The 16,209-nt window shown below is 40.2% G+C and overlaps 1 protein-coding gene across 7 annotated transcripts in view; it reads right to left on the reverse strand.

Moving 5' to 3' along the window:
* The window catches only part of ATRX (ATRX chromatin remodeler), a 296,672-nt gene that overhangs the window by 197,168 nt on the left and 83,295 nt on the right, over positions 1 to 16,209 (reverse strand). For 6 of the 7 annotated variants that reach the window (XM_030807617.1, XM_030807624.1, XM_030807622.1 and 3 more), the window contains exons 3-5: positions 3,646 to 3,701; positions 2,656 to 2,708; positions 1,648 to 1,775 (exon numbers count right to left, since the gene is read on the reverse strand). In XM_030807617.1, the coding sequence (XP_030663477.1) occupies positions 1,648 to 1,775; positions 2,656 to 2,708; positions 3,646 to 3,701 (237 nt within the window). Of the gene's footprint in view, positions 1 to 1,647; positions 1,776 to 2,655; positions 2,709 to 3,645; positions 3,702 to 4,597; positions 4,636 to 16,209 lie in introns of all 7 variants that reach the window. The other variant, XM_030807623.1, reaches the window with a different exon arrangement.

A 16,209-nucleotide genomic window follows, 5' to 3' on the forward strand; every position in this document is an offset into this window, starting at 1 on the left:
TTTTACAGATTGTAGTAAAATTAAATAATCCCCACCAAAAAAAACTTATTCACAACAATCATTGCATGTATACACTCTCAGAGAAGCCCCAGCATTTGAAAAGAACTAAAGATTTTAAATTAGCAACAACAACAACAAAAAAAAAACTGAATTCTCCCTAGATTTCTTTTAGGGAGAATTGGAAGCAAAGCAGCAGAGTGAAAAGAGCACTCACTAGGCTTTGGATTCAAGCAGACCTGGGTTGAAATCTTAGCTTCTCAATTTAAAGCTGAAAAAGTTCCTTGGGTTCTGAATTTGTTCCTTTATCTCTACAAGCAAAATAATAACTACCTTACAGTGTTGTTTTGAGGATTAAAGGAGTTAATTCTGTAAGAGCCTGGTACTTATACATACTCAATAAATATTACAACAATAACATAAACACCCAAATTTAACCTTATGAAACGGGTCTGTTTTTGTTTTGGTCTGACAGAATTAGGCACAGTTCAGGTTAGTAACATCATATGCTGACTTTCTTCCACAGTACAATTAAAACAAAAGTTTGAATTCCTATTTCTTACATCATAAACACTCCCAGTGACAACCACTGAGAATGTAAAAATTCAAAGTAAGTCACCACCTATGGGACTTAGACTCCCATGTTAGTTGTTTCTGCCCTTGGCCACCAAAACCATTATATAAAATTGTCATAAATGATTTGCAAAGCTAAGTAAGTGGTAGGCCCCTATCTCTCTTCTTTCATTAATTTCCTTTCCTCATTTCATTTATCACCTTTTGTAACTTCTAATTTATCCTAGTCAAGGGAAGTCCCATCCCTCCTACCTGCTGTATTTTTTAAACTTCCATAATTTGAAAATATGTCATAAAAACATAGACAGGGAACAAGGTTTAATAAGCAATGCTGTAAAAGATCTATGAGAATGAATTTGAAAAATCTGCCAAGAGACTACAACATATTATTTAACAAAGAAAAAAATCTAAAATTTGACTCTTTGAACCAAGTCCCCTGTCATTCTCATCATCCAATTATATTGCTCTCAGACTTGAGCTATGAAGAGTCCAAGATATTCATTTGGCTATTTTTCCCCATTCTTCTTAACAAGGTTTTATGGTTAGAACTTCAACAGTTGAGAGGTATGTGACAAAGTTTTTTAAAAAAGATAACGGCAAGAAATACAACTATATCTATGATAGTTAACTTCAGCTTTTAGCCTTAGGGAATTTAAGAATGCAGTAAGACTAAACTAGACTGTAAATGATTTTTTTTTTTAAGTTTTTAGGAACAGTCATTACATTTTTATATAAAGCAAGCACATTAACATTGACTGAACCAAAACCTAATATATTAAATTTTTAAACCTGCTTACACATTGAAATATAATTTGGAAACTAAAGCCCCTTGTCTAAAACTCAAAGGAAAGAAAAAAATAGATTTCATTCTTTACAAAACTAACTGAATATTCCAAATTTTTAACTTCAATAACACACATTATCATTGGCATACGAATATATTTCTAGACAACCACTAGGAAAATGCCATGTTTGGTCTTTTGTACATAGCTAACAGTAATCAAGTTCCAATTTTATAAAAATGGTGTTTAAAAATTCATTTCAACTTTAACTTCATGAAAAATTAACACACATTACCTTTTGGCAAGCTTTGCATAGTAATATCATTTTCTGAATTTTCATTAGACGCATCTTCATTTACAGTTTCATCATCCAAAGGTTTTTCATCATCTGATTCTACATACTTTGTTACAATTGAAGGTTTCCTATGAAAGAATCAAGTTCATAGAATTATGAACGTTTCTGACAACTGGAACAATATCCAAAGAACATAAATAACATGTTGAGATTGAGCAGTGGGTCTCAACCAGGACGCACATCAGAATCACCTAGGGAAGCATGTATGTCTATACTATATCACTGAAGATTATGATTCAGTAGGTCTGGAGCAGGACCAAGGCATATGCATTCTGAAAAAGCTACCAGGGAGACCTTGGAGGACACTCTTCTTTAAGAATCACTACTTTAGAGAATAAATTAATATCAAGCAAGCTTGGTTTTTAAGCGACATTCCCACTGGTTAGAAACAATGAAAGCCCAATAGACTAAGCGGCAAACTTCTAATAAGAATTATACTGCATAGTATATTGGGTACTATATTACGTTAGAAAAGTTTCAGTTTTTATGTATGACTTGAGTTGACAATTTAGCAGAAAAAAAGTGTTTTTTACCACTCTTTTTTCTCCTTATAACTTACAACTATGATGACTAACTCCCCATCCTAGACAATTTCATATAACCCAAAAAACCCACTGCCTCATAAGGCATTCAACAATTATTTTCTCCTTTTTCAAAGACATATATTGTCTAATGAAATAAACTACATATTGCAAGGGCCACTAATATATAATAAATCCTTAAAAAACCCTTTAAAATTCAAAGTTAGAACAAATAATAATTGTTGAAATCAGGTGATACATACAAAGGGATTCATTACATTATGCTAATCATTTTCAAATATGTATATTTGTATAGAATAGTTAACTCAGAATAGTGCTTGACATAAGTTCAGAAAAAATATGGTTTTAGAAACAGAAAACAACCTGAAAAAGAAAGGAACTTTTTGTCCCTTCAACATCAACCAACCTCTTTGATCGTGACGATCCTGAAGACTTGGATTTTTCTGAAGAGCTAGTTCCCTAGATGTGAGACATAAATATAAAAGTGAATAAAACTCTCAAAACAGCATCCCTACAATTAGCTATTTCCCTATAGCAACTTCAATACAGTGATACAATGAGATGCTATTTATGTGCCTAGAATATTTTTCTAAAAGGAACTTCTAAAACTAATTCTCTACCACATAAGGAACACAGATGCAAAAAAATAAAAATAAAAACTAATTCTCATTTATTGCCAGGTTTCCTTGGCTGAAGATTAAATTTCTCGTTTTTTACATGGTTGCTGTGGCATGCTGAGGGGAATACACTGCTGTAAAATGATCATGGCCCTAGTCAACAAAGACAAAACAAAGATGCAGAAGTAATCAGATCTCAACAGAAGTAGGGAGTTTTAAGGATCTAAATATGTTTCATTCTTCTCTAAGCTAACATATGGCATGAAGTAACTTCTACAACTTGCTTTGAGATACTAAACTTACCCTCATTTTGCCAGTATAATCAATATATTTTACTGGATTCAGTTTTTTTACAGTAGGTCAAAAAATTCCCAAAACCATAGTTGTAGACCTGTGTATCAGGCAAAGGACCTCGTTACGAGTTGCTATAATAATGCTTAGCAGACTCTAGATATCAAGTTTTGAGAGATTTCACAACCATGGAGTTCATGCCCATAACATCCACCTCGAACACCTCTGGGGCAATATAAAGACAGTTAAATATCTATCTGTTGGAAAGTCTTCAGTTGTCTGACTTTAGGTAAACCACTGAAGTGAACCACAACAATAATAGAAACAATGAACACCTGTTCTCAAACTGGAAAACAACGAAACCGAAGTATAATGACAACTGGGTATCAGTAGCCTTCGACACATACATGTGTCTAGAAACAATCTAAAGACATATGCTCTAGGTGGTTAATAGTAACTAACAAGTATCTCTAAATAATTATCCTTACCTCTTCCTTGCTGTTTTCCATCATATCAGAGTTACTTCCAGAACCACTGATTTTATCTAAAAAAGAAGAAATAAAGAACATTATTTATCTCTTCAATGCATTCTCAAACAGAACATCAATACCTGTAACTCCACAAACCCATTCTCACACTATGAAGTCTGGCAGTATTGTTAACACACTACTCACATTAAAATATTCCTAGAAGTGTTCTTTCACTAGAATCACTCTCCTTTTGCATACTAACCCCTCCTTATAAAGCATGAAATCTCTATAAAGATTACTTTGGTATAAAAACATTTCCTGGTGTAGTTTATAAATATTGCAAGACATTTCCCAGTAGAAGAAAATTTAAACTATTACACTAAAAACAAAAAACATACTACCAATAAAGTATATTTCATTTTACCATAAAATACTGGGAAAATAAGAGCAAACTAAACCAAAATCAAGGAGAAGGAAATAATAAAGATTATGGCAGAAATTCATGAAACTAATGAAATAGGAAATAGAAAAGCAATAGAAAAAAAAAATCAATAAAACCAAAGAGTAGTTCTTTTCCTTTTCCTCCTTTTTTTTTTGGGGGGGGGGGGGTGGGGGATAGGGTCTCACTCCATTGTCCATACTGGAGTGCAGAAGTGCTATCATGGTTAACTTTAGCCTCAACCTCCCGGGTTCAGGTGACCCTCCCCTCTAAGCCTCCCAGGTAGCTGGGACTACAGGCACGCACCACCACACCCGGCTAATTTTTTGTGGAGATGGGGTTTTGTCATGTTGCCCAGGCTGGTCTCTAACTCCTGGGTTCAAGTGGTCTGCCCACCTTGGCCTCCCAAAGTGCTGAGATTGCGGGCGTGAGCCACAGGCACCTGGCCAAAAACTGATTCTTTAAAAAGATGATCAAGCAGGACCTTGGCCATGAAAGTTGGAATCTGCTAGGGATTGTGTAACAACTTACCTGCGGGGGAAGAAAAGATGAACAAACTTTAGGGTAGACTGACCAAGAAAAAAAAAGAAACAAGACTCAAGTTACTAGAATCAGAAATGAAAAAGAGGACATTACTACTAATCTTACTGAAATAAATGGATTATAAAGGAATACTATGAACTGTGTGCCAAAAAATTAAATAACTTACATGAAATGAACAAATTCCAGAACAAAAACTACTAAAACTGACTCGAGAAAAAACAGGTGTGAATAGACCTGTAACAATTGATGAGATTAAATTAGCAATAAAAAACAGCTACCCATAAAGAAAAGGCCCAGATGTTCTCACCACTTAATTATAACAAACATTTAAAAAAGGACTAATACCAATTCTTCACAAACTCTTCTAAAAATCAGAAAAGGAGGCAACATTTCCCAACTCATTTTATGAAAACAGTATTGCCCTGATATAAAAAATATATCACAAATAGAGAAAACTACAGGCAAGTATCACTTATGAATATAGATGCAAAAGTCCATAAAAATATTAGAAAACTTCAAATCAGCAGACAGGCTAGAGACTGGGAGAAAATCTTCACAAAGTACACATCTGATAAAAGACAATTATCTTAACTATACAAAGAATGCTTAAAACTCAACAATAAAATAAAACAAACAACGTGATTTTAAAGCAAGGGAAAAAAAAGAAATATGTGAACAGACACCTCACCAAAAAAGATATACAGACGCAAATAAGCACATGAAAAAATGCTCAACATATCAGTACGGAATTGCAAATTAAAACAATATACCCCTAACACGCCTATTAGAATAGCCAAAATCCAGAACACTGACTATACCAAAACTGCTGAGAAGCGTATGGAGCAAAAGAAACTATCATTTATTGCTGGTGGGAATGCAAAATGGTACAGCCACTCAGGAAAACAGTTCAGCAATTTCTTACAAAACTAAGCATACCATATATAAAGCAGCAATCACACTCCTTGGTATTTATCCAAAGAAGCTGAAAACATACATCCACAAAATAACCTGCATGGAGATATTTATAAACATCTTTATTTTATGTAAACATCTTCATTTACTTATATAAATATCTTTATAAGCAGCTTTATTCATAACTGCCAAAACTTGAAAGCAACCAAGATGTCCTTTAGAAGATGAATGGATAAACAAACTGTAGTAATCCAGACGATGGAATATTATTCAGCACTAGAAATAAATTAGCTATCAAGCTACAAAGAGACATGGAGGAAACAAATGCAGATTACTATGTGAAAGAAGCCAGTCTGGAAAGGCTACATACATATGATTACAACTATGACAATCTGAAAAAGGCAAAACTATGGAGAAAGTAAAAAGATCAGTGGCTGCCAGTGCTCACAGGGGAGAAAGGGATGAAGAAACAGGCACAGCACAGGAAATTTTTAGGGCAGTGAAACTATTCTGTATGATACTACAATGGTGAATGCAGGTCATTATATACTTGTCAAAAATCTTTAAAATGCATAACACCAAGAGTGAACCTTGACATAAACTATGCATTTGGGGTAATAATGACATGTCAATGTAGGTTCATCAAAGTTATATAACAAATGTACAACTCTCTTACGGAATGCTGATAGTGGGAGATGCTATGCATGTGTGGAAGCAGGGACATATGGGAACTCACTGTACTTTTTGCTCAATTTTGCTATGAACCTAAAACAGCTCTTTAAAAATATCTTTTTTTCTGGCCAGGTGTGGTGGCTCATGCCTGTAATTCTAGCACTTTGGGAGGCTGAGGCGGGCGGATTACCTGAGGTCAGGAGTTAGAGACCAGCTTGACCAATATAATGAAACCCTGTCGCTACTAAAAATACAAAAATTAGCTGGGCATGGTGGCATGCACCTGTAATCCTAGCTACTCGGGAGGCTGAGACAGGAGAATCGCTTGAATCCAGGAGGTGGAGGCTGCAGTGAGCCAAGATTGTGCCATTGCACTCCAGCCTGGGCAACAAGAGCAAAACTCCGTCTCAAAAAAAAAAAAATTTTCTTTCTAATAAATTAAGGAAGAAAGGAAATTTTAAAATCTACAAAAACCCACAGGTAGGTAATATCATACTTAATGGCGACAGACTGAATGCTTTCCCCCTTAAGATCAGGAACAAGGCAAGGAAATCTGCTCTCGCCATTTCTATTCAACTTTGCATTACGGATTCTACTCAGAGCATGCATGTTAAAAAAAAAAAAAATTGAAAGGCATCAGTATTTAAAAGGAAGGTATGAAACTATCCCCATTAGAGGGCCAGGCGCGGTGGCTGATGCCTGTAATCCCAGCACTTTGGGAGGCTGAGGCAGATGGATCACCTGAGGTCAGGAGTTCAAGACCAGCCTAGCCAACATGGCAAAACCCCATCTCTACTAAAAGTACAGAAATTTGCCGGGTGTGGTGGCACATCCCTGTAATCCCAGCTACTAGGGAGGCTGAAGTAGGAGAATCACTTGAACCTGGGAGGCAGAGGTTGCGGTGAGCTGAGGTCATCCACCCTGGTCAACAGAGCGAGACTCTGTCTCAAAAAAAATAAAAAATAAAACTATCCTTATTAGAATATGACATTATCTCATACATAGAAGATCCTAAGGAATCCACTAAAGAATTATTGGAATAGGCTGGGCGCAGTGGCTCACATCTGTAATCCCAAAACTTTGGGAGGCTTAGGCAAGCGGATCACCAGAGGTCAGGAGTTCAAGACCAGCCTGGCCAACATGGCAAAACCCCGTCTCTACTAAAAATACAAAAATTAGCTGGGCGTGGTGGCGGGTGCCTGTAATCCCAGCTACTCCGTACGCTGAGGCATGAGAATTGCTTGAACCTGGGAGGCAGAGGTTGCAGTGAGCCAAGATCGCACGACTGCATCCCAGCCTAGGGAATACAGCAAGACTATCTCAAAAAATAAAATAAAAGAATTATGAGAATAAAATTAATTCAGGAAGATTGATGGGTACAAGGACAATAAAAATCAATGTTATGTCTATACACTTGCAATGAATAATCTCAAAATGAAATTAAGAAAAGAATTCCATTTATAACAGAATTGGAAGGAAATAATTTTTTTTAAAAAAAGTACAAAACATACTCTGAAAATTATAAAACGCTATTGAAAGAAATTAAAGATCTAAATCCATGGAAAAACACTTCATGTTCATGAATTAGAAGATAACATTTTTTTCTTTATTAGGGACAGTTTCACTCTATTGCCCAGGCTGGAGTGTAGCGGTGCAATTATAGCTCACTGCGGCCTCAAATTCCTCGGCTCAAGTGATCCTCCTGCCTCAGTATCCTGATTAGCTGGCACTACAGGCACATGCCACCATGCCTGGCTGATTTTTAAATGTTTTGTACAGATCGGTTCTGGCTATGTTTCCCAGGCTGGTCTCAAATTCCTGTCCTCAAGTAATCCTCCCACCTCAACCTCCCAAAGTGCTGGAATTACAGGCATGAGTCATCACACCTTGCCAGTGATAAAACATTAAACATCCTTGAGATACAATTTACATATCATACAATTTACCCATTTAAAGCACACAATTCCCTCAGCCACCAGGCCAAGCCACAAGATTTATCATTCTTATGATGCCAGTGTTACAGAATCTTTGGGGTGTCACTTTTCTGGGCAGAAACATCTGTGCCTGGTGGCACCTGTGCCACAGTTTTGCTCAGGCCTGCTGGGCTCGTCCCGCCTATTTGGCCTGGCCGGCTACACTCGGCTCATGCTACTGGCCTGTATCCTATGATGGCCAAGGGAGACTGCATGAAGCAGCAAGGGGTACGTGAGCAAGTGTGGGGTCCGGCCACTGCACAATCAGACATCCTGGCAGCTGCAGCAGGGCACGCAGCCCCAGGTGCCAGCACGGGCATCAGCTCTTTTTCTGTGAGGCTGCAGCTGGACCAAGAACACCACAAGCAGCATCCACAGCTGGCACCAGGGAACACGGTGGCACCCAGAAGTTTGGAGACACCAGGAACCGTAGGCAGGGCCCCAAAGAGGGAGTCACAGCCCTGGCTCGGGGAGCTCCCAGGTCTGGGCTCCCCAAAGGGCTGCAGCTCTTCTTTCCTTCTCTTCACCTGCAACAAGGTGAGCAAGGGGCATGTCTCAGCCCTGTTTGTGTTACAGCTCTTTTAGCCGCATTCGGCAGGTCCCAAGTTCTTGTCCTGCACCCAAGAAGAATGAGGTACACAGAAAAGTGGAGAGTAAGCAAGATAAAGAGGGGCTTTATTGAGCAATAGAAGAGCTCAGAGGAAACCCAAAGGGGGCAGCTCCTTTCCACAGTCAGGGTATCCCAACAAGTGTTCAGCTCCTAGCAGAGAGGGTGGTTCTTCTCTGCTAGGCAAGTCGTTACTACAAGTGTTCAGCTATCAGCAGAGAGGGTAGCTCCTCTCAGCAGCTGATTATCCCGTCATCTGCACAGCTCTCAGGAGAGAGGAGGCCTGAGAATGGGTGGCTCCTCTTTGCAGGCAGGTCATCCCATCATCTCCCCATCATCTCTCCTTCGTCTCTGCAGCTCTCAGTAGAGAGGAGGCCCTAGTATGGGTAGTACCTCTCTGTAGGAAGGTCGACCCATCGTCTCTGCAGCTCTCAGCAAAGAGGAGGTCCTAGAATGGGTGGCACCTCTTTGCAGGAAGGTCATCTTGTCATCTCTGCAGCTCACAGCAGAGAGGAGGCCCTAGAGTGGGTTGCTCCTCTCTGCAGCTGGTCATCCTGACATCTGTTCAGCTCTGGCTGAGCCTGGGGCTTTTATGGGCCTCAGAGGGGAGGATGTGCGTGCCAATTGGTCCACAGGCAGACCCATAAAAGGCACCACAAGTTCCCACTCTGATCCATGCGACTGGCAGCCCAACCTCCAGCATTCAGGCTTTCCCTGGTCTGAAGGTGGGTCCTCACCAGGGACCCGCCACCTTCCACTGAGGAACCAGTCTACCTCCTGCTGCCATTCATGGTGCCCAGGCTGTAGATGCAAGGGGGCAACTGCAGGCCAGTGCTGAACTGCCCTCAGCCCTGCCTCAGCTTCCCTATGTTTGTCAGTACCCAAAGTCCAGAGGGGGTCAAGGCAGCAGGAGGCTGGCGTGTCAGCAGTTCCCCAAGCATGTGCACACCTGGCCAGGCTATGACAGCACCCAGGCTCGGCCCCAACTTTGCCCCAAGATCAGAGCAGGTGCCAACAGCAGGGAGAAGCCAGGCAGCAGGAGCAGGCACTTCCAAGCCTATGAGAGCAAGGGGGGCCGCCTTCCCAGGCCCCAAGAGTGCAGAGACACCTGGGTCTGCAGCCCCCCAATGATTTGGGCAGCTGCAGCTGCACCCAGTGGGGCAGGACTCCTGCCTGCCCCATAAAGCAGGAGGCCCAGGTCTATAACCACAATTTGGGCAGCTATAGCTGTGCCCAGGAGGGTGGGACTCCAGCCTGCTCCATAAAGCGGGAGGACCGGATCTGCAGCCATGGTTTGGGTGGCTGCGGCTGCACCCGTGGCTCCTGCTGCACCTGGGGATCCTGCTGCACCCAGGGCTCCTGCCTGCTCGTGGAGCAGAAGGCAAGGGTCTGTAGCTGCAGTTTGGGAGACTGCAGCTGCACCCAGGAGGGTGGGTCTCCTGCCTGCTCCATGGAATGAGAGGCCTCGGACTGCAGCCACGGTTTGGCCAGCTGCAGTTGCACCTGGGAGGGTGGGGCTCCCACCTGCTCCCAAGACTCAAGAGCACAGGGATGCCCAGGTCTACAGCCATGGCTTAGGCAGCTGCAGCAGGACCCAGGGAGCTCCAACTTGGAAGGGGCGGGGCTCCTGCTTGCCCCTGGCTCCCACCAACTCTATAGACTGTGCAGCCCTGGCCATGTCTCCCTGCTACAGCCAGTGTGATGGCAGCAGCCACTCCAGACGGCCCACCGCTGCCATCACCAATACTCCACAAACTAATCTACAGACACGCTGCAATCTCTGTCAGAATCCCAGTTGACTTCTTTGTAAAAATTGGCAAGCTCATTCCAAAATTCATATGGACCAGGCATGGTGGCTCAGACCTATAATCCTAGCACTTTAGGAGGCCAAGGTGGAAGGATCACTTGAGGACAGAAGTTTAAGAACAGCCTCAGAAACATAGTGAAACCTCATCTCTACCAAGAAAAAACAAAGAGTTAAAATTCATAGGGAATTGAAAACATTCAGAATAGGCAGACAATTTTGAAAAATGAAAAGTATGAAGACTCACACTTCCTGATTTTGCCAGTACTGCACAGTATTGATTGCCAGTTTTGCAAAACTACACAACAACTTTGGTGCAACTTTGCACAAAACTGTAAAACAATGCAATCAAGACCGTGGAGTACTGGTAAAAGGACAAACAGAATTAAGAGTCCAGAAATAAACCCATATATCTATGACCAGCTGATTTTTTTTTTTAGTTTTTTTTTTGGAAACAAGATCTCACTCTTTCACCCAGGCTAGGGTGCAGTGGTACAATCATGGCTCACTGCAGCCTCAATCTCCTGGGCTCAAGTGATCCTTCTACCTCAGCCTCCTAAGTAGCTGGGACTACAGGCACACACCACTACACCTGGCTTTTTTTTTTAATAGAGATGGAGTCTCACTGTGTTGTCCAGGCTGGTCTGGAACTCCTGGGCCCGAGTACGCCTCCTGCCTTGGCCTCCCAAAGTGCTGGGATTACAGACATGAGCCACCATACCCGACAGTCCCACTGATTTCTGACAAGGGTGGCAAGACCATTCAATGAAGAAAGAATAGTTTTTCAATAAATGGTGCTGAGACAGCTAGATAGAAACCTACAAAAAATGAAGCTGGACCCCTACCTCACAACATATACAAAACATTAACTCAAAATAGATCAAAGACCTAAATTTAAGAACTAAATCTATAAAACTTTTAGAAGAAAACATGGGGGTAAATCTTCATTGCCTTCAATTTGGTAATGGATTCTCAAAGACACCAAAAGAATGAGCAACAAAAGGAAAAACAGATAAATAAAAGTTCATCAAAATTAGTAACTTTTGTGCTTCAATTAAAGACAACTCAACTGGGTGCAGTGTCTCATGCCTGTAATCCCAGCTACTTGGGAGGCCAAGGTGGATCGCTTGAGGCCAGGAGTTCAAGCTCAGCCTGGGCAACATGGTAAGACCTCATCTCTAAAAAATAAAAAAAAATACTAGCCGGACATGGTGGCACACAACTGTAGTCTCATCTACTTGGGAGGCTGAGATGGGAGGATTGCTTGTATCCAGCAGTTCAAGGCTGCAGTGAACTATGATCCTGCCACTGCACCCCAGCCTGAGCAACAGAGCAAAACCCTGTCTCTAAAAATAAAGACAACTCAAAGAATAGGGGAAAATATTTCCAAATTATATATCTTATCCAAGTGCCCACTGAAATATGAATAGATTAAACAAAATGTGGTATATACATACAATGGAATGGTATTCAGACTTCAAAAGAAATGAAATTTTGAGATATACTACAACATGGATAACCTTCAACACATTGTGCTAAGTAAAATATGTCAGAGGGACAAATATTGTAGGATTATATGTATATGAAGTTCCTAGAGTAGTCAAATTCCTAGGAAGAGACTGTAGAATGGTGTTTGCAAGGCTAAGGAGAGGGAAGATTGGGGAGTTAGTATGTGATGGGTACAGAGTTTCACTTGGGGAAGATGAAAAAGTACTAGATATGGATGGTGGTGGTGAATGCACAACAATTTTACTTAATGTTACAGGACTGTACATTTAAAATTAGTTAAAATGGCAATTTTTATGTTATGCGTATTTTACAATAAAAAATTTAGAATATACAAATCAGCAATGAAAGCACAAATACCCATTTTAAAAATGGGCAAAGGGGCTGGGCACGGTGGCTCACGCCTGTAATCCCAGCACTTTGGGAGGCCAAGGTGGGTGAATTGCTTAAGCACAAGAGCTCAGGACCAGCCTGGGCAACAAATTAAGACTCCATCTCTATAAAAAATAAACAAAAATTAGCTGGGCACTGTGGCACACACCCATAGTCTTAGCTACTTGGGAGGCTGAGGTGGGAAGACCATTTGAGCCAGGGAGGTTGAGGGTGCTGTGAGCTGAGATCATGCCACTGCATTCCAGCCTGGGAAACAGAGCAGGACTCTGTCAAAAAAAAAAAAAAAAAAGACTGGACAGAGGGTTTGAATAGAAATTTCTCCAAGGAATATATACAAACTACAAATAAGCACATGAAATGATGTTCAACATCATTAGCCTTCAAGCAGTTGAAAACTAAAATCACAATGAGATACTACTTCACATGCACTAGAATGGCTAGAATCAAAAAGTCTGTTATTAACAATGGTTGGCATGGATGTGAAGAACACACAATCTTTATATACTCCTGGTGGAAAAGTAAAATAGTATCTCTACTTTGGAAAACAGTTTGACATTTCCTCAAACAATTTAACATAGTTACCATATAAATCCAGCAATTAGATTCCTAGGTATATACACAAGATAAACAAAAATATATGGCTACACACAAAACTGTATACCAATACTTACAGCTGCATCATTCCTAACAGCCAAAACATGGGAACAAGACAAATGTCCATCAATGGATAAATGGATAAACAAATATGGTCTATACATATAATGGAATATTATGTGGCTATAAAAAGGAATGGAGTACTAATACATGTTACAACAGATATCTTGAATACATTATGCTAAATGAAGGAAATCAGCCACAAAAACACGCATTATATGATGCCATTCATATGAAAGTCCAAAATAGGGAAATAGGCCAGGCACAGTGGCTCACGCCTGCAATCCCAGCATTTGGGAACCTGAGGTGGGCAGATGACTTGAGGCCAGGAGTTTGAGACCAGCCTGGCCAACATGGCAAAACCCCGTCTCTACTAAAAATACAAAAATTATCTAGGTGTGGTGGCACACGCCTGTAATCCCAGCTACTTGGGAGGCCAAGGCACAAGAATCACTTGAACCTGGGAGGCAGAGGTTGCAGTAAGCCAAGATAGCCACTGCACTCCAGCCTGGGCAACAGAACGAGACTCTGTCTCAAAAAAAAAATAAAAATAAAAAACTCAAAACAAGAAACTAGATTAGTGATTTATTAGAGCTAGGGGGTGATAGCTAAAGGGTATGGAGTTTCTTTTTGAGGTGATAAAAATATTTTACAATTGACTGTGGTGATGGTTGTACATATGTGTAAATATTAAATATACTAAAAACCACTGAATTTTATACTTTAAATGGGTTAATTGTATGGCATGTAAATTATATTTCAATAAGGATGTTTAATGTTTTATTACCAGCCAGGTGCAGTGGCTGATGCCTGTAATCTAAATACTTTGGGAGGCCATGGTGGGAAGATCGCTTGAGGCCAGGAGTCTGAGACCAGCCTGGGCAACAGAGCCAGACCCCGTCTCTACAGAACATTAAAAAATTAGCTGGATATGGTGGCATGTGCCTGTAGTCTTGGCTACTCGAGAGGCTGAGGCAGTCTCGGCTACTCGAGAGGCTGAGGCAGGAGGATCACTTGAGCCTCGGAGTTTGAGGCTGCAGTGAGCTCTAATTGCACCACTGCACTCCAGCCTGGGCAACAGAGCAATATCCTGTTTCTATTTAAAAAGAACTTATTACTCATTAAGTAAATGCAAATTAAAACCACAATGAGATACCATAAATATCAAATGGCTAAAATTTAAAAATAGTATTAACACCCAGTGTTGGCAAGGATGTGGAGAAACTGGATCACTCATACATTGCTGTGGGAATATAAAACAGTACAACCACTCTGGAAAACAGTTCAGGAGTTTCTTTTTAAAAAATGAACATACAAGAGTAGAAAAGATAACTATTAGGTACTAGGCTTAATACCTAAGTGATGAAATAATCTAAACAATAAACCCCAGTGATGCTACCTTACCTATGTGACAAACCTTCACAGGTACCCCTGAACCTAAAAGTTAAAATAAATAAATAAATAAGTATCAATAAATAAATAAAAGCACTGATAGAGTCCAATGGAGTAAAAAAAAAAAAAAAATGCAAATAGGTGCAGTGATTCATGTCTGTAATCCAAGGGCCTCCAGAGGACAAGGCAGGAGGATTACCTGAGGTCAGGAGTTCATAACAAGCCCGGCCAAGATAGTGAGACTCTGTCTCTACCCAAAATAAAATAAAATGTAAATGTAGTTTAATTAATTTAATAAAAATAAATGTACAACCATCATATGAACTGCAAAATGCACTCCTGGCATTTATTGCAAAGAAATGAAAACATAAATTCATACAAAAACATATATATAAATATTCACCACCAGCTTTAATTGTAACAACTGAAATCAGGAGTCGGCCCAGATTTGCTTTAACAAATAAATGGTTAAACAAACTGTGGTACGGGCCAGGCGCGGTGGCTCACACCTGTAATCCCAGCACTTTGGGAGGCCGAGGTGGGTGGATCACCTGAGGTCAGGAGTTCAAGACCAGCCTGGCCAACATGGTGAAATCCCGTCTCTACTAAAAATACAAAAATTAGCCGGGTGTGGTGGCACATGCCTGTAATCCCAGCTACTCCGGAGGCTGAGGCAGGAGAATCACCTGAACCTGGGAGGCGGAGGTTGCAGTGAGTCAAGATCATGCCACTGCCCTCCAGCCTGGGTGACAAAATGAGACTCCATTTCAATTTAAAAAAAAATATACAACTGTGGTACAGGTTGCGTATTCCTTATCCAAAATGCATGGGACCAGAAGTGTTTCAAATTTTGGATTTTTTCAGATTCTAGCATATTTGCACTATTCTGGTTTATTCACATTAGGGATTCAGCATCCCTAATCTGAAAATCCCAAATGTTCCAATGAGCATTTCCTTTGAGTGTCACGTCAGCACTCAAAAGTTTCTGATCTTGGAACATTTCAGATTTCTGATTCCGGGGTTAAGGATACTCAATCTGTTCATCCATACCATGGAATATTACCCTGCAATTAAAAGGAAAGGATTGTTGATACATACAACAACCTCAATGAATCTCCACAGAATTATGCCAAGTGAAAACACTCCAACCCCAAAAGATTATTTACTATATAACTCCATTTATTTAACATATTTGAAATGACAAAATTTTCAAAATGGAAGACAGATTAGTGGTTGCCAGGTGTTAAGCATAGGCAGAGGTAGGGGGAGGGAAGTGGGTGTGATTATAAAATGCCAAGATGAGGAATCCTGTGTTGATGAACTATTCTGTATCTCAACTGTGGTGGTAGATGCATGAATCAACCCAGGTAAAAAAAAATTGTATAGAACTTTAATACACACACACACACACACACACACACACACACATAAAACTGACGAAATCTTGATTAATAGTTTTATCAATGTCAATATCCTGGTTGTGATATTGTATTCTAGTTTTATATGTTACCATTGAGGGAAACTGCCAAAGTGCATAAGAGCTCTCTCTATATTAGTTATTACAACTGTATGTGAATTTATAATTACAAATGGAAATTTAAGCTTAAAAAAATTCTCAGCAAACTAGGAATAGAGGGGAACTTCCTCAACTTGATAAAGAGCATTTACAAGAAACCTATAAAGCAAA

The sequence above is a fragment of the Nomascus leucogenys genome, chromosome X (genome assembly GCF_006542625.1).
Source record: "Nomascus leucogenys isolate Asia chromosome X, Asia_NLE_v1, whole genome shotgun sequence".
In the NCBI taxonomy this organism is placed as follows: Eukaryota; Metazoa; Chordata; class Mammalia; order Primates; family Hylobatidae; genus Nomascus; species Nomascus leucogenys.